Consider the following 27,749-nt stretch of genomic DNA (forward strand, 5'->3'; position numbering starts at 1 on the left):
TTTTGCCAATGAATTATAACTCAAATGACATAATCTTCTCATATTCATTTAAGAGATCACAGATTTCGAGTTTTCCTATTTTTTATAAAAGAAAGTATATAAATTTTTTTTGGTAATGAACTATAATTTAAATGACGTAGTCTTTTTATTTTCACTTAAAAATCTCAAATTTGAAGTTCTCTTTTAATTTAAAAAACAATGGGTATAAAATATTTTACATGATCAAAATTTACTTTATTATGATTAATTAAAAACATTTATATTTAGTATAGATTATGTTTGGGATTAGTTGCGAATATTTATTTGTATTGAATGAAATTAGATTTAAGTGATAAAGTTAGGCATAATGACGAATTTGTTGTTTGAAGTTGACGTCTTGTTTAAATGGAATTAAATCAATTGTTATAAGTTTGGGCAAAGGATATATTGATTTTTTTTTTAATAATGGCCTTTATTTTTAATTTATTGGTTTGAAAACTTTTTTTTTGAATTTTTAAACGAAATAAATAAGTAATTATTAAGAGAAAATTTTAATTCCTTTTAAAATCTAAATAATTTATTTTATTTACTTAGAAAGATCGTTACATTTGTTATTTATTGCTATAATTTTTTATATTGCTCATTTCATGCATATTCTTATTTCTTTCTACATGTGTGTTTTATTTTATGTTAATTTTATTTATAATACATTTTTTTATTATACATTTGCTTGTCTTTTTTTTTTTATGCTTTTAATTTATTTATATTTTAGAGATCTCGATCGAGTATTACTTTCAGGTGAATTAGACACACCATGATTCTCTCTATTGTATCATGGCCTTGATGAGACAGCAAATAAAAGAGCTATCTAATTTTTGGGACATCGTTTAGGAAACATTTCAAGTGCACCGGGGAGTACCGGTGCACCAGTTATTTTAACCGTTGATCTGAATTAATATATATTATATATATTTTTTATAATTCAGATCAACGGTTAAAACAACTGGTGCACCGGTACTCCCGGTGCACTTGAAATGCTTCCCATCGTTTACACCAAATAAGCATGCGGCCCCAAATCTTACCAACTTCTGAGGTATAAAGGTAAGGTCGAAACTCATTCGAAGTTGTTAAGTAAAATTATTAAATAATTTGATATAATTATTAACAAATTGATTAAAACTAAAAAATAGATAAATTTATTGAATGGATTCATTTTTAGTAGTTAATTGATTAAAGATAATAAAATATAAAATATTATTTTATTATATTTAATTTAATTCTATTAAACTTTGGCTAAATTTTTGTACTATTAATTTTACTTGTTCGATCAAATTTTGATTTTTAAAACTCAAAATATTCTTCTATTCATTGTGCTTTTTTATTATTATTTTATATATTCATAATATTTTATAATTCAATTGACCAATAAATTTTTGTTATAAATTCTATTTAAAAATTTATAATTGACTAATAAATTATTGTATATATAAGATGTAGTTTAAATTTTTAATACTTAATTAAATAGACAAGTCCAAATTGGTTTGTGTTCATGGCCCTTAAAGGCTTAAACTACTAAAGTGGGCTCACTAACTTCCAGGAAGCTTATATGAACCCCGAAAATAACCCAAAAATAAAAAAGTAAAAAGCTTCCAGTAAGGTTGAAAAAGCATGACTTGACCGGTCAATTATCGGAAAATAGAAATAGACAATAGTATAGTTGATAGAATATGAACATGCAAAATCAAAGAAGAGTCTCGTAAACATGAGTGTGAACCTACCTGAAAATTAAATTTTAATTATTTAATGGAATTTCTCACTCAACTAAAACCGGGTAGGGTCCAGTCAAAACTTTTCTGCTTTGTGAATACCTCTACCTTTCCAGGAAGCTAAAAATACCCCATTCATGGACTGCCATTGATCGTGATCTTTGTTTGTTATTTTTCTTGATATTTTAATTAGGTAGTTTCTTCCACTCAAACACACAAGATTTGTAGGCAGGTAGTTGTCACCCACTTTTGGTCACACGAATATCAGGAACCACGTTGCAATATTCATAGCCAAAATTTTTTAAAATATTATTTATATACTGAATTAATTATTATATATTTATATATTATTTAATTTATTTTTAATATATATTTTATATTAATAATTAATTTAATAATTGATTTTTAATATAAATAATGCAGTTATATTCTTTATTAATTTATTTTTTATATCATGTAAGATATTATTTTATTATTTTTTTCAAAGATAAAGAAAAATTATCTATGAAAAGAGAGTATTTGAGACTTATATTTTTGGATATTCAGTTAGTTTTGGTGTAATGTTTTATTATTGGATGTTGTGGTGTTTTACAAAGTACCTGGAGCTAACAATCCATAGGAGGCAAATTGTTTTAGCTAGATTTTTTTAAAATATACAAAAACACAATACAAAAGGGCGAATTGCGTTTTTAAAAATTAAAAAAGATAATATAAGGAGATGTATTGACAATACAAAGGAGATATATTGTCACAATGCAGTGGACGAATTGACATTACACAAGGGCATATTGTAATTTTCAATTTAAAAAATATACTCAAATATTAAAAAAGGAAGAATGAATTTGTTAAATGTGAGAATGATAGTGTTTTATTTCGTTGAAAGAGTAAGAATAAAAATGGAGAGATATTAGTTTGATAATATATTATAATGGTCAAATTTTTTTTCAAATGTCTGAAGGTGTGAGTTTTGTATGTGAAAATTCATATGATGTTGTTATTCCTGTTGGAACAACATATAAGAAATTTCATAGTATATTTTGTCAATGTGTTGATAATCAAATATTAAAGAGAGTCATAAATATTTTTTATAGACAACCTATGTTAATATTTTAGTGATTTTATTTAATTTCAAATAATGTATGTGGTTGACAATGCAAGTATGCAAGGGATGTTTTTAATCTACTAGCAAACATGGCACAAGTGTCAGTTATCGAATTATATGTTGAGTTCGAAGAATTAGTTGAGGTTGATTTATCCGAGTGAGACTAACATCGATTGGACAATTTATAACACCAAAAGCAAAGAGGAATTTGAGGGCACTTATCATATTGTTCGTACAACTGAAGATGTAGACGAAGATGATATCATAGTTGAGCCTTACGTTGCAGATGTGGCAAACGCATTTGGAAACCAATATCCATTCAGAAAGCTTTCTTTTATGCACGCTTTGGATCTAGGCACTATGAATGAACCAAAATTTCATTTGTCAATGTAGGTAAGTAGTCATCTTTTTTTATTGTTATTTTTTTTGTGTCTTCATATTTTTTGTGTATTATTATTATTATTATTATTATTATTATTATTATTAGTAATAGTCAGAATTATTTCGTTGTTATTATTGGTATAGACCACGTTGTTCTTACAAATGGTGAATTTGTCATCGGCATGAAGTTTAGTTTTAGAGAAACTGTGATTGTAGCAATTAAAGATTATACCATTCATAGGGGTACGAATTATTGAATGTGTGAATCTGAGCGAACTATATTTTATGCTAAGTGTATACAATATGGATCAAGTTGTGATTGGCTTATCAGAGTTAGTCTTATCAAGAGAAAGTTTTGTTGGGTTATAAAGCAGTACAATAGTAGTCACACATGCACCAGAACGACAATTTCTCAAGATCATGTCAAGCTAAATTCAGACATATTGCAGAGGTGATAAAAGCATTGGTTGAAGTTGATCCATCTTTAAAAGATAAAATCTGTGATTGCTAAAGTGCAATCAAAATTTAATTATACAATAAGTTACCACAAAGTATGATTGGTTAAGTAAAATAAAATTGCAAAAACTTTTTGTGGTTGGAAAGCTTCTTATGAAGTTTTGCCGTTGTGGTTTGAAGCAATGGTACAAAAAGATCTATCAGCAGTAGTCGAAATCAAAACTGCACCAGCATACCAAGGAAATGAGGTAGTCCAGGATATTAGGATACTAACACGGATGTTTTGCATTTAGGAGCTGCAAACCAATCGTTCAAATAGATAACACACATCTGTATGGCAAATACAAAGGCGCTCTCTTAGTTGCAGTTTCTCAGAGTGACAATGACAATATTGTGCCTCTTGCATATGTCATTGTTGAGGGTGAGAATTCTGATGCATGACACTTCTTTCTTATTCATTTGTGCACATATGTGGTGGCTCGAGATGGTATTGGACTTATCTTTGATGACAAGACTCTATTACCTCAGCAATAGCATGTAGCTAGTAATGAATTATGGGAGCTTCCGAAATTTATCTGCATATTTTGTGTTAGGCACATAGCATCTAACTTCTTGAAAATTTTCAAGACACCGTATTTACAGAAGTTGATTGTAAATATGGGTAGTAAATTATAGTGAAATACTGACATTTGGGTTATGTGGTGATACTTATTATTTTTATTTTCTTGTTTTTTATAGGTTATTGTAGGACTGTGCGTGAATTTAATGTATAGTATGTAAAATTACGTGAGCATGCTGAGACTTACACTCAGTGGCTTGATCGGATCCTTCGACAACAGTATACTTTCGCATTTGATAATGGATTTCACTAGGGTTATATGACCACAAACCTAGTAGAGTACATCAATGGAGTATTGAAGGGGACGCGAAATCTTCCTATCACATTACTTGTCAAGACAACTTTTTACAGACTAAATGAGTTGTTCACTAGGAAAAGGGATGAGGCTGAGGCTCGAAAGAATGCAGGACATATATTCTCTGAATATACGATCAACTGACTTCAATTAAATCAGCAGGCAGCGGGGGACATCCAAGTTAACTTGTTTGACAGGCAGAATGAAGTCTTTAAGGTACGCGATATGCCCAGCGATATGGAGTATACAGTGAATATCTGTCGACGACATTGTGATTGTGATGAGTTTCAGACAGATTGAATTCTTTGTTGTCATATCTTTGCGTGTTATGCGAACCAACGACTTGATTGGCAACAATATGTTCATGAGATATACAGAATGGATGAGATTAAAAAAGTGTATAAAAAAAGATTTAAACCATTAACATAATCTGCGTATCAAGGAACCATCTTTTGTTTTTATTCTTTCTGAAACAAAAGAATTGTTACATTATATAAACTATATTTAGCATATATCCAATATTTAACCAACATTAAATAAATAAATAAAAATATATTTAAATAATATTACATATAATATTATTTAAATATTAAAATACATGTTTAAAATTAAAATACATTTAAAGACATTTACATTTAAATACTAAAATTTAAATACATTTAAATATATGTTCAAAATTAAAATATTTTAAATATTTTAAATATTATATATATAAAATATATGCTTAAATATATTAAAATATATATTTAAATATATAAAAAATTTTCGATTCTGTTTAAAATAAATAACATACCCTACTTTTTGACATTTATTCAATATAAGTTTAATAAATATTAAAAACTAAAATATATTTCATATATTTAAACAATATATAGCATCAAATCTTATATTTTATATTCATATAAATAATATATGTAAACAATATATATTAACATATTATGTTAAATATGTTTAATTTATTTTTAAATATATAAAAAATACATTTAAATAATATATAAAAAATATATTTAAATGAAATAAATTTAATATGTTTCATCAACATACATTATATAAAATATATCATATTTCAATTTAAACAAAAAATATGTACTTATGTTCAAATTTGAAGATATAATTATATATATTTAAATCTTTGGACAAATCATTTAGATAAACCAATGCCAATTTTATATTACGCAAATTACCTAAAAAAAACGTTACGTGTATTTTTTTAGAGAATATTTCTATGTAAATCGAAGCAGTCAAATTCGATTTAGCATAATTCTATGTAAATCGAAACAGTGAAATTCAATTTAGTAGCTATTCATGTAAATTGAGTTAGCCTCATTCAATTTATGCATGCATGGTTATGTTCCAAGTAAATCGAATTAGCCCCATTCGATTTATGTATGGTACGTTTTCAAGTAAATCGAAGTAGCTCAATTCGACTTACCTCCATCGAAATCACCATGAATAAATCGACACAAGACATGTCGATTTACTATAGTTTTAGCATCATACATAAATGGATGCTAGGTATTTCAGTTTAGGGTAATTCGACACACCCAACAACTCCTCAAACTAAGTCCATGCCGGACGGCCTCCCTCGATGTACTGCTCGAAGTCCGTCAGACATCTGCTGACGTATTGTTCGTCGATCGGGAATCCAAAATGGTAGGCTACAGCCTATAGCATAATCGTGCACTCACCAAATGGCATATGAAATGTATGAGTCTTCGGACGCCATCTCTCCATAAATGCACTGACTAACGACTCATCCAACCTAAACCAGTGGTAGTTAAGCCTTACGAGATAGGCCAAGCCAACCATCTGGACGTACGACATAATCCTCTTGTGTAACGACATACCATGTTGCCTCCTCATGTTCAAGATACAGCGGTGGGGCTGCATGACATCGGAAAAATTCTCTTAGAATCATAAAACTTTACAAAACAATATTCAATTAAAACGGCTAATATTAATCGAAAAATACTTTAACCAGATTTACATTAAAATTTAACAAAACATAGTTTACCTACTTTTTACGGCATAAAGCTAAACCCTTTAGTGTATTTCAACAATTGTCGTGCCTCGTTAGTCTAACAATTTATAATTCAATTTTTAAAATAAATTAAATTATTCTATACTCTAAGCCAATCTTCTGCTGCCTACATAATCCAAAGCTTGAAATCGAAATTACCTTAAAGATTCTTATCTATTTATGAATACTCTAACTACTATTCGAGGTTTACAGAGCTTATTAATTATAAACTTCAAGTTTTTACTATCACTAACAATCTACTAATACACTATCACTCCTAAATCAATATTCCAGCTACTACTTTAAGTTTAGACATTCTAATAATTCTAATAATTAATTTCTAAGTGACTCAATATTAATAACAACAATTTATTTCTTAAATTTAAAAAAAATTAAAAATTTACTAACCTCATCATGCACGCTACCAGCAATATATATGCGCGACTCCATCCAACCAATAGATTTGATTTGGGTCGTCCTCCATTTGTACGGTATCAAACATGTAGAATAGCGTCACTTTCTTTGGATTTTTGGATATGGTGAAGTATGGAGGTGAAATGTAATTTGAATGAACTAAATTCGAACTCTATATATAGCAGGAATAAGAGTAAATCAAATTAGGTGTTATAGATTTACCTTTGAGCCACCTTCCATGTAAATCGAACTGCCCTGATTCGATTTACCTTCAGTTCAAAAACCATGTGCTAATTTGAACATCCTTGATTCGTTTGTTGAGTTAAGAAATTAACTAAATTAATTAGTGATGACAAATATTATTTTTGGACAAAATAAATAATTAGTGTTGATTAATTTTAATTGTATATTACTAATTATTTATAAAATATTGTAGGCCAAAATTTGAATTATAGCCCAAAATGGAATGGAAAATAAAACAAGGCTGATGGGTTAATGACATAAAGAAAGCACAAAAAGAAACAAATATGAGAAATCAAAACGGGCCAAGAGAAGTGATCTAACCCAAGTCCGAGTTGATATTCAGCAAGCAAATTCCCTCTCAATTACTTTGACCGACTCAACGTTCCTTTTTTCTCTGACCATGTCAAATCACAAAACTCAAAAAAGTAAGAAAGAGAAAGAGAAAGTTTCTTCCCTAAGGTGATTATCAAAGAAGCAAGAAAGAGAAAGTCCAAGGTTAAAACTCAGAAGTCTAATCAACCATTTCAAACCAAATCAAGCTTAGGTTAAAGGTAACCCATTTCCTTTTACATGCAACACACTTTCTTCTCTTCATCTTCAACTCTCTACCACTCCGTTTTGAGCTATATGGAAAAGAAGATTTCTGTTTTTCTCTGCTATAAATCCACGGTCTCAAACATGTCTTGGGGACTAAGTTGGTTTTCAAGGGTTCAGATTCAGTTTACCATTGGAAGACTTTGGTGGTTACTGTTTTATGGCTTTCGGTCAAGATGGAGAAGTTAAAAGCAAAGTTTCTACTCTGAGGTTTAATGAGAAAAAGTAAGACAGTGGGTTGGTGAAGCTCAAGGCTCTAGGAGTTGACCTAGGAGGAAAAACCTAGCAACATGCAAGGAGATAAAAGAAGACTTTCTGCTCATTCAGAACCAAGGAGAGAAAACCAGAGTTTGAGAATTGTGTTCTGCGAAGAAGTTTCTCTACTTGGATAATGCTTTCTTTCAAAGAAGCATTCGGCCAATACTGAAGAACTGTATTTGAGATTTGCAAATCTGGTTTTTCACATAGCAAAGAGGCTGCTGATGAAGTCAATCTCATTCATGTTTTACAGATTGTGATGTACTTTTCTATTTTTATCTTTCTGTAATTTCTTGTGAGAAAAGGCATAAGTGAGAAAGCTCAAGTAAAAGCCACGAGTGGAAAAAGGCTGAGTGATACACTTGAGAGAAAAGTCTAGAGTTATTTTCTGATTTCTTTAGGTATGTCTATGTCTTGTATCTTGTACCTGTAAGGTATCCCTTTCTTAGTTGGGTTAACACTAAGAGTGAAGAATTAGGTATTAGCATAACCAATGTCAAGTTAGGTTAGAACTTGAGTGTGAAAGGATTGGGTCAATCCTGTAAAATTGGTGTATGTAATACTTTTAACTATAGTGAAAATTTCTCTATTGTTGTGGAGGAGACTGGACGTAGGTTGCATAGCACAAGGCAACCGAATCAGGATACATGCTGATGTTAGCTTTTCTCTTCTCTGTTGTGTTCTGTTTTCTGATATTCATGAGACAAAAATAAATTGTCTCATAAATTTTCGCTGCTAAGAACAAACAGAAGCAAAATTGAAAGTTTGTTTAAAAGGGTTATAACAGCAACTTAAAAAGAAGGCATAGATTCAACCCCCTTCTCTAAGTCTACCACAACATTCACGATTTACCAACAATCCGAAAATCATATGCTAATTCGAACTGGCTTGTTTCGAATTACTATGATGTGAGCTCAATACCATGTGTTCTCCTAATAAATCGAATACACCTCATTCGATTCATATAGATATATTCTTTAGGGATATGCACGTAAGGTAATTTTATTTGGGTGATACACGTAATTTTTTCATGCCAATGATTTATATCGTGATTTGTCCTAGATCTTTAACATATGTTCGTACTTATTTAAACATATATTTAAGTATTTAAGTTTATTTACAATGATATATAATATATTTAGTACAAATTTTTTTGACAAGCTAAAAATATATTTTAGTATTATTTTAATCTGATTAAAATTGTATAACTAACTAACACTAGCTTCAACACTTTTATTATTAATAATTAATTAATTAACATAAATTTATTTTTAAAAACTAATTTAGTTTATTTTTTATTTACAGCAATTAAAATAATTTAACTAACTAAAAATATTATTACTAAAAAATATACTTATTTGGTGATGTTGATAGAGATATAATTAAAAATAATGAGTTTGAAGATAAGGTACAGATTTAAAAAAGTGGTTGTTTTAAGTCGCAAGAAGGTGGTTAAAAGAATTGTAATACATGTAAATAATACAAGAAGGACGTATTTTCAGTATATTATGTATACGGTAGAATGCAGATTTATTAGGATGACGTCCTCAATATTCTGTTAAATTTTATTTTCTTTCATTTTAAAGTAAAACACACTCTTCTCTCCAATTATAAAATAAAAAATTCAGTAATTGATGGATCATAAAAAATCAACAATAATAAAGAAATGGGAATTCTCAACACCCAAAGCATAACTAACCTTGTACAATTTTATTTTTATGAAATGGTCAAAACTAAAGAAACAAAATAGGCTTAATTATTATATTAAAGTTCTAACTACTTCATACTCATCTATAAAAAACAGTAGACACAGAGAAACCTTCCATTTTATAAATCTGCCATCTCTAACATTAACATTGATGATTCCAGTGTCATATATAGGGGTGGAGCCTCTCATAGATAAAGGAAGTGTCTCCTAAACTTCAATTTTTTTTTACAAACTATGTGTAAATTTTGGTTTAATCTTTTTTTTTTAATTTTAATTTTAGTCTTTTTATATTAAAAAAGTTAAATTTTAATCCCTCCTCAAATTTTATTCTAACTCTGTCCTGGTCATATACTTAATGAATTTTGAAAGATAATAGGTTTTAATTAAGAATTATCTAATACAAGTGAATTTGTTATGTTGGATTGGTTGTTAATTTTTAGAAAATTGAGATTTTGATTCTTAGTTATTAATTGGTAATTTTAAACTCGAAAAAGAAAATCAAGAGAGTGTAATTGTAGAGAGAGTTGCATTTATGCATATGCATATCATATGTTTGATAAATCAAAAGTTAAGGATATGCTTTTCAACCCTTTTGTGCCAGTATTTCCAATTCTATAATTACTCTTCTTTAGACATAATTTTCTATTTTGAATTACCCTAATTTATTAGTTCTTAAATAAACTCTTTTAAAACTGCTAATCAACTATAATATATTCCATTCTTTGAGATACAATTCAAATTATCCTTTAACTACATTAATTTTGGTGTAATTTTGTAGAGAACTAACAAGTAGTAATAGCTAGTTACCAAATTAGAATTTATAAACCAAATTACACCAAAATTAATATAGTTAGAGTGCATAACTTGAGTCATTTCTCAAAAAATGTATATTATTCCATAAAAAAAGTGTATATCATAATTGATTATGGGTTTGTGGTTTTTTTTTTTTTTTTTTTGAGAAGTAATAAATCAAAGCAATTTTAAGCAAAAATTGAATAGAAATTAAGTTATAACAAGAGTAATTGAAGAAATGAAAATACTAGCACAAGTGTTCTTTAAGATTATTGGAAAGCATATCCTTAATTAACTACTTGTTACTTCATCACACACATGGTATGGATAAATGCAACTCTTCTATAACTATACTCTCTTGATTTTTGTTAAGTTTAGAATTAGCAATTAATAACTAGGAATCAAAATCTTGATTCCTAAAAACTAATAATCAATCCAACACAACAAACTCAATTGCTTTAGGTAATTCTTAATCAAGGATTAATATCCTTCAAAATTCATTAAGAATATGGCAATCAATCAGCCAACGTATATTCAGTAGTAGATTAATTCATCATGCATAAATATCTATGATCACGAATAAGAACACATAATTAATTTTAAATTAAATCAATTTTTTATTTTATATAATTAATTCAAAATATAATAATTTATATCCAATTAATTCATTTAAAATTAAATTAAATTAAATTAAAAAATATTTTATTCCAAACATATATCTTTAAAGTAGCAAATATAAAGTGAGACAAACTTAAAACAATCTATATCAATTAACAAATACTTCAAATAGACGGGGGAATGATAGTGGCCACTATATGTAGAAATTATTAGCAGTTTACAATAATTATTTCATTGATATAATAATTCAATTGCAGTAGAGTAAAAAAGAAATCTCCTATAAAAACAGTTTCTCCAAATATTTGAGAATACTAATTTAAAAGATTAATTATTTTTCTGCTATAATATCATAAATATGTTTTAGAAAATGTGACGCTATAGTAATAAACAATTATGGAAGGACACACATGACTTACATTTTCCAATTTCAAAGATTGAGAAAAAATAATTGTTAACTTTAGAAGTGTTAGTGTTGCAAGTGTGAGGAATGTTGAAGTTAGTCACACATCAAAAAAAGCAAGGAAGAGTGAGAAGTTTATAAGATGAGAGACCCATTTACTTAACACCTTAAAGTTTTGAGTTGGATGTGGTGTCTTCTCATCTTATGTTCTCTCACTTGATTCCTTCCCGAAGTCTCCCCGTTTGTCGAGAACTCTCCACGTTTGCCCCCAATCCACGTTTGCCCCCAACAAAAAGAAGTAACCAACTTTGAGCAAGTCACGTGGCAAGTAATTCTCATTGAACCAACTTCAAAACATGGTGGTAAGTCATGAACCCCAAAAAGAAAAAATAAAAAACCTGGGTGGTAAGTACTCTACAACTCTACAACGTGCCTAACATTGAGCAATAACGAAGCACATGCTCTTTATCAACTTCCCTTGCATTTTGAAAAAAGAAAAAGTATTTAAAAAAAAAGATAAATATTGTATTGGGCGTTGACTTCTTTTAGTAAGACATAATGCATTAACGAACCATAATTATTATTAGGTGTCAGATATTAGTGCTGTGGATAGGAGTGTTCATGGTTCAGTTTTTTCATAAACTGAATTGAAACTGCATTAAACTATTTGAAATGATTTAAAAATTGAACCAAACTGCTTTGTCACATAAGAAACTGATTTTAAACCAGTTTATAATACAGTGGACCAGTTTAAACTAATTTATAAAAATAAAACCAGTTTTAATTAAAAAAAATCAGTTTAAACTGGTTTATGGACTAAAACTAATTTTAACATATATAAAATTAGTTTTTACATTTTTTCTCTCTCACACTCTCTCTCTCCTTCTCTCTTTCTCTCTCCTCCTCCTCTCTCTATCTCCCTTCTTTCCCTCTCTCTCCTTCCCTTCTTTCTCTTTCTCTCTTCTTCTCTCCCCCTCTTCCCCTCCTTTCTATGTTTCCCTCCTCTCTCTCTTTTCCTTCTCTCTCTCTCTCTCTCTCTCTCCCTTCCCCTCTCTGTCTTCCTCTCTCTCCCCCCTTTCTCTCTCTCTCTCTCTCTCTCTCTCTCTCCATTTTTCTCATTCTCTCTCTCTCCCATATCCCTCTTCCTCTCTCTTTCTCTCCTTTTCTCTCCCCTCCTCTCTCTCTTTCTCTCCCTCTCTCATTCTCTCTCTCTTTCGCTCCCTCTCTCTCAACATATATAAAATTAGATTTTATATTCTCTCTCTGTCTCTTCTTTCCCTTTCTCTCTTTCTCTTCTTTGCTTCCTCTCTCCCCTTCTTTCTCTCTCTCTCTCTCTCCCTCCTCTCTCATCCTCTTCTCTCTCTCTCCCTCTTTCTCCCCCTCCCCTCTTTTTGTCTCTCTCTCTCTCTCTCTCTCTCTCCTTATCTCCCTCTCCCTCCCCCTCCTCTCTCTCTCCCCTCCCCCTCTTTCTCTCCCCTTTCTTTCTCTCTTTCTTTTCTTTCTTTCTATCCCTTTCTCTTATTTCTCTCTCTCTTTTCTTTCTCTCTCTCCTTTTCTCTCCCTCTCTTTTCTCTCTCTTTCTCCCTCTTTCTTTCTCTTTGTCTCTCTCACTTTCTCTCCCTCTCTCTCTCTCTCCCCTTGTGCTCTTTTTCTCCATCTCTTCTCTCTCTTTCTCTTCTCTCTCTTTCTTTTTCTATCTCTCATCTTCTTCTTTTTTCTCTTCTTTCTCTTTCTCTAATTTTCTCTCTTGTTTTGAAAAAAAGAAGGAGAGAGAGAATAGGAATATAGAGTGAAAGAATACTGAAAAAGAAAGAAAAATTAGAGAAAGAAAGGAGAGAAAGAGAAGAAGGAGAGAGATGAAGGAGAAGAAATAAAGAGAAAAGGAGAGAGAAAGAAGGAAAGGTGAGAAAAAATAGGAGAGAGAAAGAAAAAAGAGAAAAATAAGAAAGAGAAAAAAAGGAAGAGAGAACGGAGGGGGAGAGAGGGAGAGGAGAGAAATAAAAGGGGAGAAAGGGAAAAGAGGAAGAGAGAGAGAGAGAGAAGGGGGATGGGAGGGAGGGGAAGAGAGAGGGAGAGGGGAGAAAAGGAAAGAGAGGGAGAGAGAGCGAGAGGAAAAAGAGAAAGAGAGAGAGGAAGAAAGAGGGGAAGGGGAGAGATGAGGGACAGGAGAGAAAGAGAAAAAGAGGGAGAGAGGAAGACATAGGAGAGTAGAGAGGGAGGAAAGAAGGGGGATGGAGAGGGAGAGGGGAAAAAAAGGAGAGAGAGAGATGGGAGGGGGCGAGAGAGAGGAGGGAGAGGAGAGAGAGAGAAATAAAGGGGAAGAGAAAGAGGGAAAGGAGGGAGAGGAAGACAGATGAGGGGAGAGAGAGAGAGGAAAGAGGGGAGAAAAAAAGAGATAAAAAAAGGGGAGAGAGAGGAAGAAAAGAGGAGGGAGAGTGAGAAGGGAAAAGGAGAGAGAGAGAGAGAGGGGGGGAAAGATAGGAGGGGAGAGAAAGAGAAAGAAAGGGGAAAAGGGAGAGGAAAAGGAGGGAGAAGGAGAGAGAGAGAGAGGGGGGGAAGAGAGACGAAAAGGGAGAGGGAGAGAGAGAGAGAGAATGGGGAGAGAAAAAAAGGAGAGAGAAAGAGAGAGAGAGAGAGAGAAGGGGGAGAAAGAAAAGAAAGAGAAAGAGAGAGGGAGAGGAGGAAAGAGTGAAGGAGGGAGACAAAGAGGATGGGGAGAGAGAGAGAGAGAGAGAGAAAGAGAGAGAGAAGGGAGAGAAGAAAGAAAGGAAAAAGAGAGAGAGAGAAGGGAGAGAGAAAAGGAGAAAGAGGAGAGAGAGAGAGAGAGGAAGGGGAGAGAGAGTGAAGGGAGAGAGAGAAAAAGAGTATATAAAAACTAATTTTAGAGTTTAAATGAAACCAGTTTCAATTTAGTTTAAAACTAAACTGAATCATAAAAACTAGTTTTTAATAAATTGGTTTTGATAAAAAAAATATGATTTCAGTTTAGTTTTTTATTTAAAAAATTGATTTATTTAAAATAGTTTTAAATCAATTTCAATTCAGTTCAGTGAAACCAATTTTTTTGCACACCCCTAACTGTGGAGGTGGATAATGATGATGATGGATGTAACAAAGAGAAAAAAAATAAAGAAAAAGAGAAGAAAGAAGAAGAAGAAGAGGAGAGGATTTTTAGTCCTTGCAATTATTTGGGATTGATATTTGGCAATGTTACCTAACAAATTAGTGGATAACCGGTTGTCATCCTGTAGCATTGGTCGGTCTATCCATTTTTTTTAATAGATGAGTCTGATTGAGATTTAAAAATAATTAAAATGCATTATATCTCACGAAAAAAAATCAAGAGTCGAATAGGGTATTTACCTAAAAAAAATTGATTGAGCAATGGTATTATAATATTGATAGAGTGATATTGGTTTTTTATTTTTTACTCAAATAAAAAAAATTATTACTTCTTCTTGTACCAAAAATCCAAACTTGAAAATTGATATCAATATTAAATCGATTATGGTCTAATTCTTAAATTAGGTTTAAGATTATAGCTAGTTTAAGAACATTTTTTTTGAGATATATTTTATAAAAGACGTAATCTATATTATATACACACATCTTATAAGATAATTTATTTTATTACTTGAAAGTACATTTTTTTAATTACATCTATGGGAGTTATATCCTAGATTATTATTCTCAAGTATCACAAGTGTTAGTTTGTTTAACATTAAAAGTTTTTTTAAAATTATCTTTTATATTGCCAAAAAAATTACTAATGTATTTGGTTCATAATATATTTTCCTATACATGAATAATACATAAATTCTAAAACTATCTTCAATCTCAAGCTCAGTTATCCACCTTTATAGCATCTTTCTTTATCCATCTTCAATTCTAGCTCTATCATCGACCACTTAGACCACTTTCTCACTTTCCATCTTGAAAAGAACCATTTTTCCAACTATATTCCTAGCATCAATTTCTCAAAAATAAGGGGATGGAGGCTTCCAATCAGTCGCAATTCATGAGTGGTATCTACAGAAGACCAACAATAAAATTAACGAAATGTTCAAGAGGTATAAGATTAAGAGAAGAAAAAATAGCCTATCTTAGAGATGGATATATCACCTAACATTTATATGGTAACCTTCATAGATTTGAAAGAGATTTAATTTGTACCAAATTCTAGCCGAATTTGATATCTAGTTTATATATCTCGTGACTCATTCGGACTCTGTTTGGTTCATGTATGTATTAAGATATATACATTGAGACAGTGACGGATCTAGAAGATTTATATTAAGGGGCAAAAATAATATATATTATTATTAAAAGATATATTAATTTAAATAAAAAAATAAAAATGCACATTAATTATTCGAATACAAAAAATTTTCAAAAATTACATATAATAAAATAAGACGAAACATATTTTTTAAAATATTTATTATTATTATTTTTAAAAATAAAAAACATATATTCTAAATTAGTAAATTGATCAATTCACTTTAGAAATTTATATGTAACATAATTACATATAATAAAATAAAACGAAAGATAAACAAATAAATAATAAGGATCACTAAATTGAGAATAAAATAAAATATATAAATTTATGAAGAGAATAAAAAATTAGATTAATACCTAAATTATAATTGTTTGAATTAAAATTTGCAATTAAAAATATCAAAAAAATAATAAAATGGAAAGATACATAGAGTTATAGAGAGTTATATAAAAAATATAAAATATTTAAAATTTACCTTTTGATGAAAAGAAAATGACTACTAAAAGAGGAATAAAAAAAGAAGGTTAAAAATATGAAACTAAGAAGAGAATTTAAAAGAATAAAAGAGTGGTGACAGCTGAGATTTGAGAATAGAAAAAGATTAAATTTAATTAGGTTAACTAATAGTCAAAATGATAAAAAGATAAAGTGGATTTAAAACTTTAAATAATTAAATTTAATTTATTTATAATAGAATCATTTAAAATTTAAAATAGAGATATATTATATATATGTTTTTTTAAGAAAAAAATTAAAATGGAAGTGGGCCAAGTGCCCCCTATTATAGTAGTTTAGATCCGTACTTGTATTGAGACATAAATAATAGAAACATAAACATAAAATATTTATATTATTTATGTATGGTATTTGAATATAATAAATATGACATTAAAATAATCCAAAAAAATAATATAAATCTGTATTCATTATTTAAAATTTGTGTTTTACTATTTTATTGAGACATAAAATACATATATTTTATATTTATATATAAATATTTTTATGTCTCACAAACTAAACAATAAATACATCTTACTGAGTCTATGTCTTGTGGTGATACACATATCAAACAAACGGGGTGTTATGTCTCCAAAGGGGGTAAGTAGGTGCGTTTGGGTCGATAATATCTATATTTTATGTTCAATTGGAGATACTTAGACCGTAACATCTTATTAATTAATTAGTATATTCAGTAGTAAATAAATATGCCTAGTTAGATGTTGTGGTTGTTGAGCTTAACTGTCATTTACCTGCCATTCTATGAAAACCTAAAAAAGAAAGTAATAACTACAAGTCCTTTTCATTTACACTCATTAACTGACTATCAAAAGATCAACTACTCCACCGTGCAATCGGCTCAATTCTCAACCACCTCAAATAAGATAATAATAATAATAATAATACATCATACATTGTTCATCATTATTATTTAATGTCTCTACATATACTTAGAAGTTAGAACCAATGTAAGGGCAATTGTTTTTTCATTTGGTTTGTTGAAGTGAGAGAGAGAGTCCCAGTTTTGAACATTTCTTGCTCAAATGAGTATTCCAACCATATAGTTGCAGTTCGCATGTATGCACGTTGAGATGCTCATTTGAGTAAGCAATGTTAAAAAAGTGGGGATAAGGTTAAGGCTTGGGCCAAACAATTTTAGTTTATACACAAAAAATTCATCTTTAAACATTATTTATTGCCTCTTTTTAAATGCTCGCGTTATACTATTTGTTACTTAAATACATTTTAATTTTTTATTTATTTTATTTTATATTAATAATTCAGAATTTAAGATTTAAAATTCATAAAATTTCATATTTTGTTATTTTCTTTTTTATTTTCAATAAATGTTGTACTTTTTATTTTTTTACTTAGCACATTAATATTTACTTATATAGAGGGACAAAATAGATATTTTAAATTTATTATTGGAAATATTTTCATGGAAAGAAATTTTATAGTTTCACCTTTCGCATAGAAATGAAAAATGCTTTGTAGATCGAAGAGAATGTGCAATCATAGGAATGAAACACTAGAGTACTACTATATTCCTTTTTCTAAATATCCGGTAAGTTCCTAAACCTTTTTCCACTGATGACTAAATAATAATTTTGGATCATACATTCAAAATTTAATGTATTCAGAGATATACATTGTATTAAGTTATATTAATTTTTTTAACTACATCGATTTATCTAAATTAAAGTATATATATATATATATATATATATATATATATATATATTCAATATTCTTCTAGAAAACACAGCTTTTTTCTACCTCTTCTCCAAAAGCATAATCTGATTTATTTTGTACGAGGTATCCTTGTTTTGAAATAGACATAGTAGAAGATTCATCATAATAAAGAACAAAAAATTCGATCTAATTAATCTGATGTTATATAGAATAATTTCTTGAATGATAATACAAATTTAAAATTTTGTCTTTTGCTTGGATGGAAGAGAAGAGAAGGAAGAAAAGTTGTTCAGTTTCTTATGTAGAGATTATTAATTAAGCAGAATAAAATGATTATCTCTTTATTATTATTTATTTGATAGAAGCATTGCTTGTTAAGAGTGTCATTCTACAACGTGACAATACCTTGTCCATCCAGCAATGTAAGTAAAGATTATTCCCCTCTCTATCCAACTAAAGCAAACGTGTTCTTTAAGTACTTTAGTTACTCATCTCTTAATTATAATAAAAACTCAGATGAAGCATATGACTTTATGTTATATATATTTCAGATCCCAATACTAACTGTCGTTTCATGACAGTTAAAATTTTCCAGCAATATGGCACATTTTGTATATACCTTTTTATACTTAATAATGGCAAACGAATATATATATATAGAAAGAGAGAGAGAGATTAATTAAGCAATTTATAAGAATTTTATAAATTATTTATCCTATATGTATATAAAAATTAAAAACAAAATGACAAATAAATTCTGAAAATTTACACTATTTTAAACATATTAGTTTTTATTTTTTAAACAAAAATATCAATAAAATTTTTTATGATATCAAATGTGGATATACTATCTTCACATTAGCCCCCTATAATTAAGATAGAAGGTCTTAATTTGAATTAATTTGTCTATATTTATTATTTTAGATGATTTTATTATTACTTTTTTTCTTTAACAACTAATCTGTTCGAACCCTAAATTTTCACAGGTTTTAAGATTCAAAAATTAATTATCAAATTAGTTATCGTATAGAATACATATTAAAATATAAATTATATATACATTAAAAATAGGTTAAACAATAATTAATTTGATGGATAACTAAATTTTAGTGTGCAGTTAGTATTTTTGTTTATAAATTGTTTATCTAAAGAGTCTTCACAATGAGACAGAAGAATCAAATTGCTGGCATCAATTCTAGTGGGTAGAACATTATTATTTTACAATTCAAAAAGGGGAAGATTCAAAGGAGAAAAGGGAAGATGCAATAGTAACTTACGCAATCCCAATTCTGAAGAGAAAAAGTTGTCATGCATCACAGAAACCATGGCAGGAATTGAACTCGCCTTATCAGAAAGCAAAGCATCAAGGTTACTTCTTCATAAACAACTTCACTCATTTCACCAATCTAACCCCCTTTTTTATCAACATCCAAATAGTGTATGTAGCTATGGAGAAGAAAACGCCTCTTATATCCTTGGATTCAATATTACACGCAACTTTGCTACTCCTTGCATTAGTTTTCATACAAGGTATGCTTACTCCTTTGCAAATTCTCCATTCTGCCACACCTTTTGCACCACATCCTAGAGACTATACTTATATCCAAAAATTGTGACATTGTATTTGATATTCTAATGCGTGGTTAAACGAGTTTTCTTTTTTAGAAATATGTTAGGTAAAGGTGAGAAAATATGGAAATAAAAGATAAAGACAAGATATAAAACTCTGTTTTTATTTGTCTCTAATGTTTTGATTATTTTTACATATCCCAAAAGATAGATAAATTTAAACTAAATAAATTTATGTATAAATTACAGAGGTGCAAGGAATTGGTGTTAATTATGGCACAATAGCAGATAACCTTCCTCCACCAGCTGAAGTAGCAAAATTCCTTTCAAAATCCACCATCATTAACCGGGTGAGACTCTTCGATGCCAACCCCGAACTCCTACGCGCTTTTAAGGACACAAGAATCGAGGTCACAATAACCGTCCCTAACAACCAAATCCCACGTGTAACTAACTTAACCGTTGCTCGTGAATGGGTCCAAACCAACGTCCAACCGTTCATCCCTTCAACTAAATTAGTTAGAATCCTTGTTGGCAACGAAGTGTTATCCACTGCCAACAAACTTCTAATTAGCAACTTAGTCCCTGCAATGCAAACACTCCACGTGGCACTTGTTGAGCTCTCAATAGATAGCCACATAAAAGTTACCACACCACACTCTCTGGGCATTTTGGTAAATTCAACTACACCTTCCGGTGCGAGATTTAGGCAAGGCTATGATACTCATGTGATTAAACCAATGCTTAGTTTTCTTAGAGATTCGAATTCACCATTCATGGTTAACCCTTACCCATTCTTTGGATTTTCCGTTGATACCCTTGATTATGCACTTTTCTTACCCAATTCTGGCATGGTTGATGACGTCACTCAGCTACGTTACACCAACATGTTGGATGCACAACTTGATTCTGTTTATTCTGCCATGAAGGTTTTGGGATTCGAAGATGTTGAGATTGTGATCGGTGAAACGGGCTGGCCCACTAAGGGAGATCCGGCCCAAATTGGTGTGGATCCAATGAGTGCTTCGGAGTATAATGGGAATCTCATACGTCATGTCACTTCCGGGGTTGGAACTCCTCTCATGCCTAACCGGACTTTTGAGACTTATATTTTTGCTTTGTTTGATGAGAACTTGAAACCCGGCCCAATATGCGAAAGGAATTTTGGGCTTTTCTGGCCCAATATGACTCCTGTCTATGACATTCAGATAATGAGGAACACTGCCATTGGGGTTGCTCATTATCGTCATAAATCACGTTTAATAATCGTGGTTATTTTAAGCTTCATTGGTTCCTGGCAGGGTTCAATATTTTTGTAGGTTCAATATCTTGCAGACTGGAGTATTTAAAGAAGGTTCAATTTGTGATCACTTGAATTTTATCATTGGAATGAGGGAGATAAAAGAATGCAACTCAGAAACCAATGGTAAAAGCTACAATCTATGGGACCGTTTGACTTTTGGAATGCTCCATTATAAATAGACCTGCTCCTGGTACTATTGGATCTATATTTTGCTGGAAGAAGAAATATTTGTTCCCTCTCGGAACAGTATCGTCGCATATAAAGCCAAAGAAAAAGGTAAATGGGAACTTTAATTTTGACATGCTCAGTCGAATACTTGTATTCTATTCGTATACTTGAGTATTCTACTCAAATTGGACTGCAGATATTTTTAGTGGAAATCATACGTCAAAACTACATTTTGGCCATATGTTTATTACTTGTAAAAGACATATACTCTTTCTTTCGTAGGAACAATAAGAGCATTATCCACAGATTACAGCTTTGATATGGAAGCCATAGCAGAATTGGATATTTTGGATGCAGAGACACCAAAAAACAGACAGTATGCCACACACCTTTGATGCATCTACGCAACCATGTCTACAAACAATGACAACATCGCTTGGGGTGGTGTTCACAGCTGTTAGTGGTAGCATAATGTTCCTGAAGCCTCTTAAGCCGCATTTGGTAACTAGTGCTAGGTTAACAACTTTTGTTGTACAAGCTTGAGAAGCTCACGTATTTGTGTTTATACATATATTTGAGTTACTAATATATATAAATACGAAAACTTCTCAAACCAATAGTTTTAAAATAAAAGAAATACCATTTAGTGAATAAAAACATGCAAAAGAAGAATAAAATTTGTATCCTTTTCTATAAATGTACTTCATAGTTCATATGTGAGTATAATAATATTATACCAGTATGGAAGAAAATGAGGAATTCAAAATATATTTGCAAAATTTCCCATATACTAAATTAAATAAAATTACTCCATTTAAGAGGATCATAAATGAGAATAGATCTATAAAAAATAAATAAAATCCTCAAACATATCTCTCCTATAAAGTGGTAAAAGAATAAAAGTTGAGTTATACATATTTCCCTGAACCATACTCTATAAATCTCTTCATTTCCTCCTCCACTTCAAATCTCATAAACCTCTCCCTTCTCACTACCTATTTCCTGAAGCATGCTCTCTTTAAAAAAAAAGTATACCGATGCTAGTCTTTCTTGTATACATCTTTTGTGATCAAATTTCAAATGTAATGGACCATAAATTTGGAGCTGAGCAAAGGAAACTAGAAATCTTCAGAATATACTTGATTTAAACCATTTTCCTAGTAGGTGCATATCCGTGGAGTAGAGTGAAAATGGTAGCTATTAACGACTAAGGAGTGAAAAATTGAGTTATATAGTATGTGCATTGTGTATGGATAGATTTTCCCAATGTTGTGTTTTGCCAAGATATACAGCCAAAAGCAGTTCTGAAACAGGCTGGGAATCAATTTGCTTCCGAGATGTGCTGCATACAAGGCCAGTTAAACTCACATATGCCACGTGAGGAACTGCCATCGTTGTCTTTCAAGTCTGTGTCTGCATTATGCTTCACTAAATACTCAGCTATTGCTTCCCGCTCACAGACAACAGCATAATGCAGTGGTGTTTGTCCATCATTATCCTTATAAAAGTATAACACACACGACAATATAAGCAAATTTTCAAATTCAGCAATTGGAAAATAAGTAAAAATGCATAGAATGGTCTTCTACTGCACATGCTAAACTTTGAGAGTTAAGAGTTAAGCAACTATTGCAATAAGGAATAACACTTAATTTAACATTCAAGCTAACTTCCATCCTGTTTCCATTCCAGAAACAGAGTGGCAATACCTCTAAAACTCTAAAGCATATAGATTAGCTCAAATATGTTACGTACTTAAATTGGAATGTTTTGAATTGCAATATATGAAGTACCTTGGCATTAATATCAGCATTCCTGCTAATAAGTAGCTCTGTGACATTAAGGTGGCCACGATCCACGGCCCAGTGTAATGGTGTCCGACCTTCACTGTCTACAACCACTCTCATTAATCAAATATTGAGAAAGGGAAATCATAATAGCAAACTAAATGATTTGATATAGTGTTGTAACACAGAAAAATGATACAAAAGATCCTTTGACTATAGGAAACTGATGGTTAAATCACTGTGGCAATAAAACAGCATAAACAATATTCATGGTAATACCAAAGAGGAATCATTTCAGGAGATCAATGGCGATCTAGAAGAGCAATTTATCTACTAATATCAGATATAATGTGATGATGACCAATGTTGTAGCACACAACTACCATTTTCAAAAAAAGAAATATTGAAAACCTGTTTCATAAAATAGTTTGTTGAGAGAATGTACTATGAAGGACAAAAAAAATACAATTTTACTATAGCTACTTCAATTATTACGAATCAAAATTCCCCATTTTCAAAAGACAACTGGGAATCATCCATGTTACTCAAATGTGCAAAATACAGTGTAAGACAAGGACAAATGAAAGACTAAAATGAAAAATTGAACATGTAGCAACAAAATGTTCATAACTGCCAAGCTCAAGTTATGCTTGCCAAGCAATGCTACCAAAAGTAATTAGCAATGGTACTTAATGCTTGCAGGCCATTATGATAACCTCATTCCACTTAACAACCAGACAAGCATCATTTCACAATTTTCAGCACACTTGTGAGTTGTGAATGATAAGTAAAAGGGGAATGGAAATAACTATGAATAACTCACCCTTGACATTCACTGAAACACCATTTTCAACACACTTGAGTAGATTAACCGCATCCCCTTCTCTGGCAAATCCATGAATGGCGTCCATTTTCCTGAAGAAAATAGGGAAAACAATATCTGTCAATTTTCTGTTTTTTATAGAAACTATACCTTTTGAATAAAGCTCCCCATTTTAAGTTTTAATGTTTTATAATTGCTCAAAAATTCACAGGATATATTGGTTATTGGTTCTTGATATATTAGAATACAACAAAATAGAAGCACGGAAAGATTCAACAACAATTAATTGTATAACTTAAATTAGCCCGTAAACTTCTTCACTAGAATAGAGAGGATCGCTGATGCTTTCAAACATAAATAAAAATGCTGAGTAGGAGACATACAAGAAAGGCAAATGGGCAAGTAGACAGATAAATACTAGTATTGTCAACAAGGATGGAAATTCTTCGTCCCAAATTATGTCCCCTTCTCTATAATCCCACTAATCACCTCATGCCACGTGGAAATAAGTAGTATACGAATTTGGAAAGTTTATAAAACTGTTAATGTTTTACACTGCTTATCTTCAACATTGCAAGAGATGAGTAGTGGATCCAAAACAGAACCTGACGTGGGACACTTTCTAGGTAAGCACATATAACTATGCCTGAGTCTCAATCCTATTTCAAAGTAGTTAAATAAGATAGAGATGTGGAATACAAGAGGAATAATATCGAAAAAAGATATATCAAGTGGAAAACTATAATGTGAAAGAAATCCCTAAAAGGTCCTGAAATGTCAACAGAAAAGTAGAAGAAATTAAACCCATTAATATTATCCTCCCATTACACGCACCATGGGAACATTCATATAATGATGTCTAACAACAATATGCAAGGATGGATATAAAACTACTTACAAAGCATGACCACCTCTATATTTATTGAATTTTCATACAACTGGAAAGTTCTAAGAATCTTACAAGTCACTACCAGAGTCCTCTTCAAACACGAAGCTGCTGAATACTGGTCCCATTGGTCCCTTAGACTCTGAACCAGAGCCGCCACTGTCACCATTTCTGCCTTTGTCCCTCTGTCATTGAAACAACAATTAGAGACTGATCACATTCATTTTAAATATACCATTCTCCATTTTGACAAAAGAATACAGCAATTCATCTGATAAATAACACGATAAACATCTTATTAGATCACCGAAAGTGAAGCGCCATCAAGCCATGAGGGATATAGCTCTGTAACAATATCAATGTACTTCTGCATTGCATCTTCAGGAGTCATAGCACCCAATTTTTGCCATGCTTGCCTGTAAAAATGGTTGCCAAATAAAATAAAAGAAGACTATGACAAAACAAAAAAGAAAAGAACTATATTGAATCAGCTACAATCCCAAAAAGGCATATAATTAAGAGTTTAACTAACAAGTTCCCTAAACCTTTATATATTTCTTATATTTCTTATACAATAAATACTTGGAAAACTCGGAATTCTGAATTTTCCAGCACAAATTTTCTACATCTAACACCATAAGTGAGCTACTATATATAAATAGAAACTTAAAAAAGCACACTTCCATTAATTTTTAGCATCCAATGAAAACATTAAGCCTAAAATGCTACTAACCAAAAATCAACGGCAATGGCAGGAAAGAAGAAAAAAGCACACTACCATTTCGCTCGAGCCGTCATTTTCAGCGCCGAGGGTTGCGGCACACTACAGGGACCTTCGGTGGCAATCTTGTAAAGCCCATAGAGCTGCAGCTGCACATCCGTCGACACCTTCTGAGATCGGTGATCCGCCGCCGCGGCCGCAACAAACGCGGTCGCAGCACTGAACGCCTCATCGAGTTCCGTGCTCTCCACGCCTTCCCAGTCGTCGTCGTCGTCACTGTCGCTGCCCACTCCACTGTGAGTCGGGCTCCCCTGCTCAGCCGATAAGGACTCGGTCTCGTTAGCATCGCCAGCATCGGACCATGCGAAAGCGGGCCCAAGCCTAAGCCCAGGCCCAGGAACGGCACCGGTTGTTGTGTGAGGTTCGGGAGGGGAGGCGCGAATGTCGTGCTTGGTGGCGAGGACGGAGGAGATGAGCTTGGCGATGAGGAAAGAGACAATGAGGCCGACGAAGATGGATTGGAGGAGGGGCTGCCACTCAGCCATGGCGGAAACCCTAGAAATGGAGGAAGGGTTACGGAAAATGAAGACTAGGGGTAGAGGATGGTCATTTTGGTTTTAGATTGAGAAAATCGAGGAAGATTGCGAAGGAAGGGATTTCCGATACTGAAGCACTTATAGCGGAGGAAGGGCAGGGAAAGCTGTTTTCTGCTCTGCTGTTGGAGAAATATTTGCACCTCAGTAAAGTTTAGTTACTATCTGTTCTAAAAATATTGACTTACAAAAGGGATTTGTTTTAATATTTATGGATTTCTGTGTTATTTAAAAAATGTATATTTCTTTACATTATGTTAATTTTCTCCTTAACAATGACAACATATGACTAATAGCAGCACGTTTGTACTGTCAACGAACAATGTACAATATCATCTTGGTTATTATACAAAGAAATCATTTGATCAGATTTTTTTTTTTTAAGTTAGGGATGAGATCGTGAGACTTAAATCTGTAACTTGTAGAGATTTAATTCGTTAGAAATTTGATCAGAATTTGATATATATATATATAAGTAGTTCTATGTTTATAACTATATACCAAATTTTTTAGTTAGTTCTTCTTTTTTTTTTTATGAAATTATATATTTTTCTATTTTTTTCTTAGCTAATAACCCATATATTTTTGTGAGTGTTTATTCGAAAGGCGATTTAAAAAAAAAGTGAGAATAAAATATTATTTAAACATGTTTATTCTATATAATTACATTGTTACACACTCATTAAGTTAAATCTTTTACTGAGTTAAAGAATCTCTCATCTTGATAAATACAAAAATAGTCGATATAATAATAATAATAATAATAATAATAATATTGAATATATTAATTTCTAATAAGCAATAGCCTTTAACATCCAACTTTCTCATACCACAATTTATATGTTCGAATTATATATTTAAAAAATTTAAATTTAAAAATAAAACCTATAATATGACATTTAACGGTGGTTACGCATCCGCCACTATATTAAAAACAAGGTTTTTTGACAGTTGATATTTTGCAACGCTTATTCAAGTAGACTTTATTACGTTTTTAGTAGCAATTAGAACCGCCGTCAAAACAATGTGCAACAAAATATTAACTAGCAGCAGTTATTCTAACAGTTACTATTAACCGCCACTAAAAATTTTACCACTCTATCTTTTAGTAAATTGAAAATCGCTGCTATCTGACTTCATAATCACCGCTAACTGCCGGATGTAATGTAGTGTGTGATAGAAAATTTATGGTGCCACAAATGATGAAGTTCTATGTTGAGGTTGAGTACACTGGGATTCATGACAACCCTTTCAACAATGGCAATACAAGGTCAAGTTGGATATGATAATTTTACTCCGGTGTGATGCTTTCTTCTAATTTATGAGGACAATTCAAAATCTGACAAGGAGTATGTAGTTGAGTTCAATGTTCTCCGATGAGAATGACAAGTCGAATAAGTTTCTACTTAAGATTTTTTTGAGCATAACTCATTGGAACAACCCGATTTGTTTTATCAGCACTACTTTTTATTTCAGAACTGTTAGTGATTTTGAGTCATTATTCTTTTTTGGATCTCAATACAATGTAAGAGAATAATGCTTTCGAATATCACAACGCAAATTTTTACAATGTAGATAGAGATATAGAGTTTCTTGTGGGGTATAGGTTTAGAAGCAAAAAGATTGTGCATTTTGCTTTAAAAAATTATTAATCATGTTATACGTATATTAAAATCAGTTATAAGAATTGAATACACATTGAAATAAAAAATACATATTACAAATAAATTAAATTATATATATTTATATATAAATATATGATAACTGATTTTTGTGACT

At 30.9% G+C, this 27,749-nt stretch overlaps 2 protein-coding genes across 3 annotated transcripts; one reads left to right on the top strand and one right to left on the bottom strand.

The window, feature by feature from the left end:
* Window positions 1-19,377: 19,377 nt before the first annotated feature.
* Window positions 19,378-21,792, top strand: LOC130936610 (glucan endo-1,3-beta-glucosidase-like). Its single transcript, XM_057866701.1, has 3 exons — window positions 19,378-19,650; window positions 19,939-21,268; window positions 21,443-21,792. Exons 1-2 carry the CDS (start codon window positions 19,569-19,571, stop codon window positions 21,006-21,008), a joined length of 1,152 nt encoding a protein of 383 aa, XP_057722684.1. The 5' UTR covers window positions 19,378-19,568; the 3' UTR covers window positions 21,009-21,268; window positions 21,443-21,792.
* Window positions 21,793-21,946: 154 nt separating this feature from the next.
* On the bottom strand, window positions 21,947-26,143 carry LOC130936820 (acyl-CoA-binding domain-containing protein 1-like). Of its 2 annotated transcripts, none has more exons than XM_057866981.1 (6): window positions 25,435-26,143; window positions 24,964-25,072; window positions 24,732-24,841; window positions 23,771-23,862; window positions 22,954-23,047; window positions 21,947-22,658 (listed from the first exon to the last, which is right to left on the bottom strand). In XM_057866981.1, the coding sequence occupies exons 1-6, from the start codon at window positions 25,920-25,922 to the stop codon at window positions 22,601-22,603; spliced, it is 951 nt and encodes a 316-aa protein (XP_057722964.1). In that variant the 5' UTR covers window positions 25,923-26,143; the 3' UTR covers window positions 21,947-22,600. The 2 variants fall into 2 exon arrangements, with proteins under 2 accessions (XP_057722964.1, XP_057722963.1); XM_057866980.1 differs by having other exon boundaries at window positions 22,954-23,051; window positions 25,435-26,138.
* Between the last annotated feature and the right edge of the window lie 1,606 nt (window positions 26,144-27,749).

This window comes from Arachis stenosperma, chromosome 6 (genome assembly GCF_014773155.1).
Source record: "Arachis stenosperma cultivar V10309 chromosome 6, arast.V10309.gnm1.PFL2, whole genome shotgun sequence".
In the NCBI taxonomy this organism is placed as follows: Eukaryota; Viridiplantae; Streptophyta; class Magnoliopsida; order Fabales; family Fabaceae; genus Arachis; species Arachis stenosperma.

Coding starts and splice junctions, on each gene's coding strand:
- LOC130936820 (XM_057866980.1), bottom strand. CDS start 25,922: ATGGCTGAGTGGCAGCCCCTCCTCCAATCCATCTTCGTCGGCCTCATT. Junction 25,073..25,434: donor ATGACGGCTCGAGCGAAATG/GTAGTGTGCTTT, acceptor CCATTTTTACAG/GCAAGCATGGCAAAAATTGG. Junction 24,842..24,963: donor TTGATGGCGCTTCACTTTCG/GTGATCTAATAA, acceptor TTTCAATGACAG/AGGGACAAAGGCAGAAATGG.
- LOC130936610 (XM_057866701.1), top strand. CDS start 19,569: ATGGAGAAGAAAACGCCTCTTATATCCTTGGATTCAATATTACACGCA. Junction 19,651..19,938: donor TGCATTAGTTTTCATACAAG/GTATGCTTACTC, acceptor TATAAATTACAG/AGGTGCAAGGAATTGGTGTT.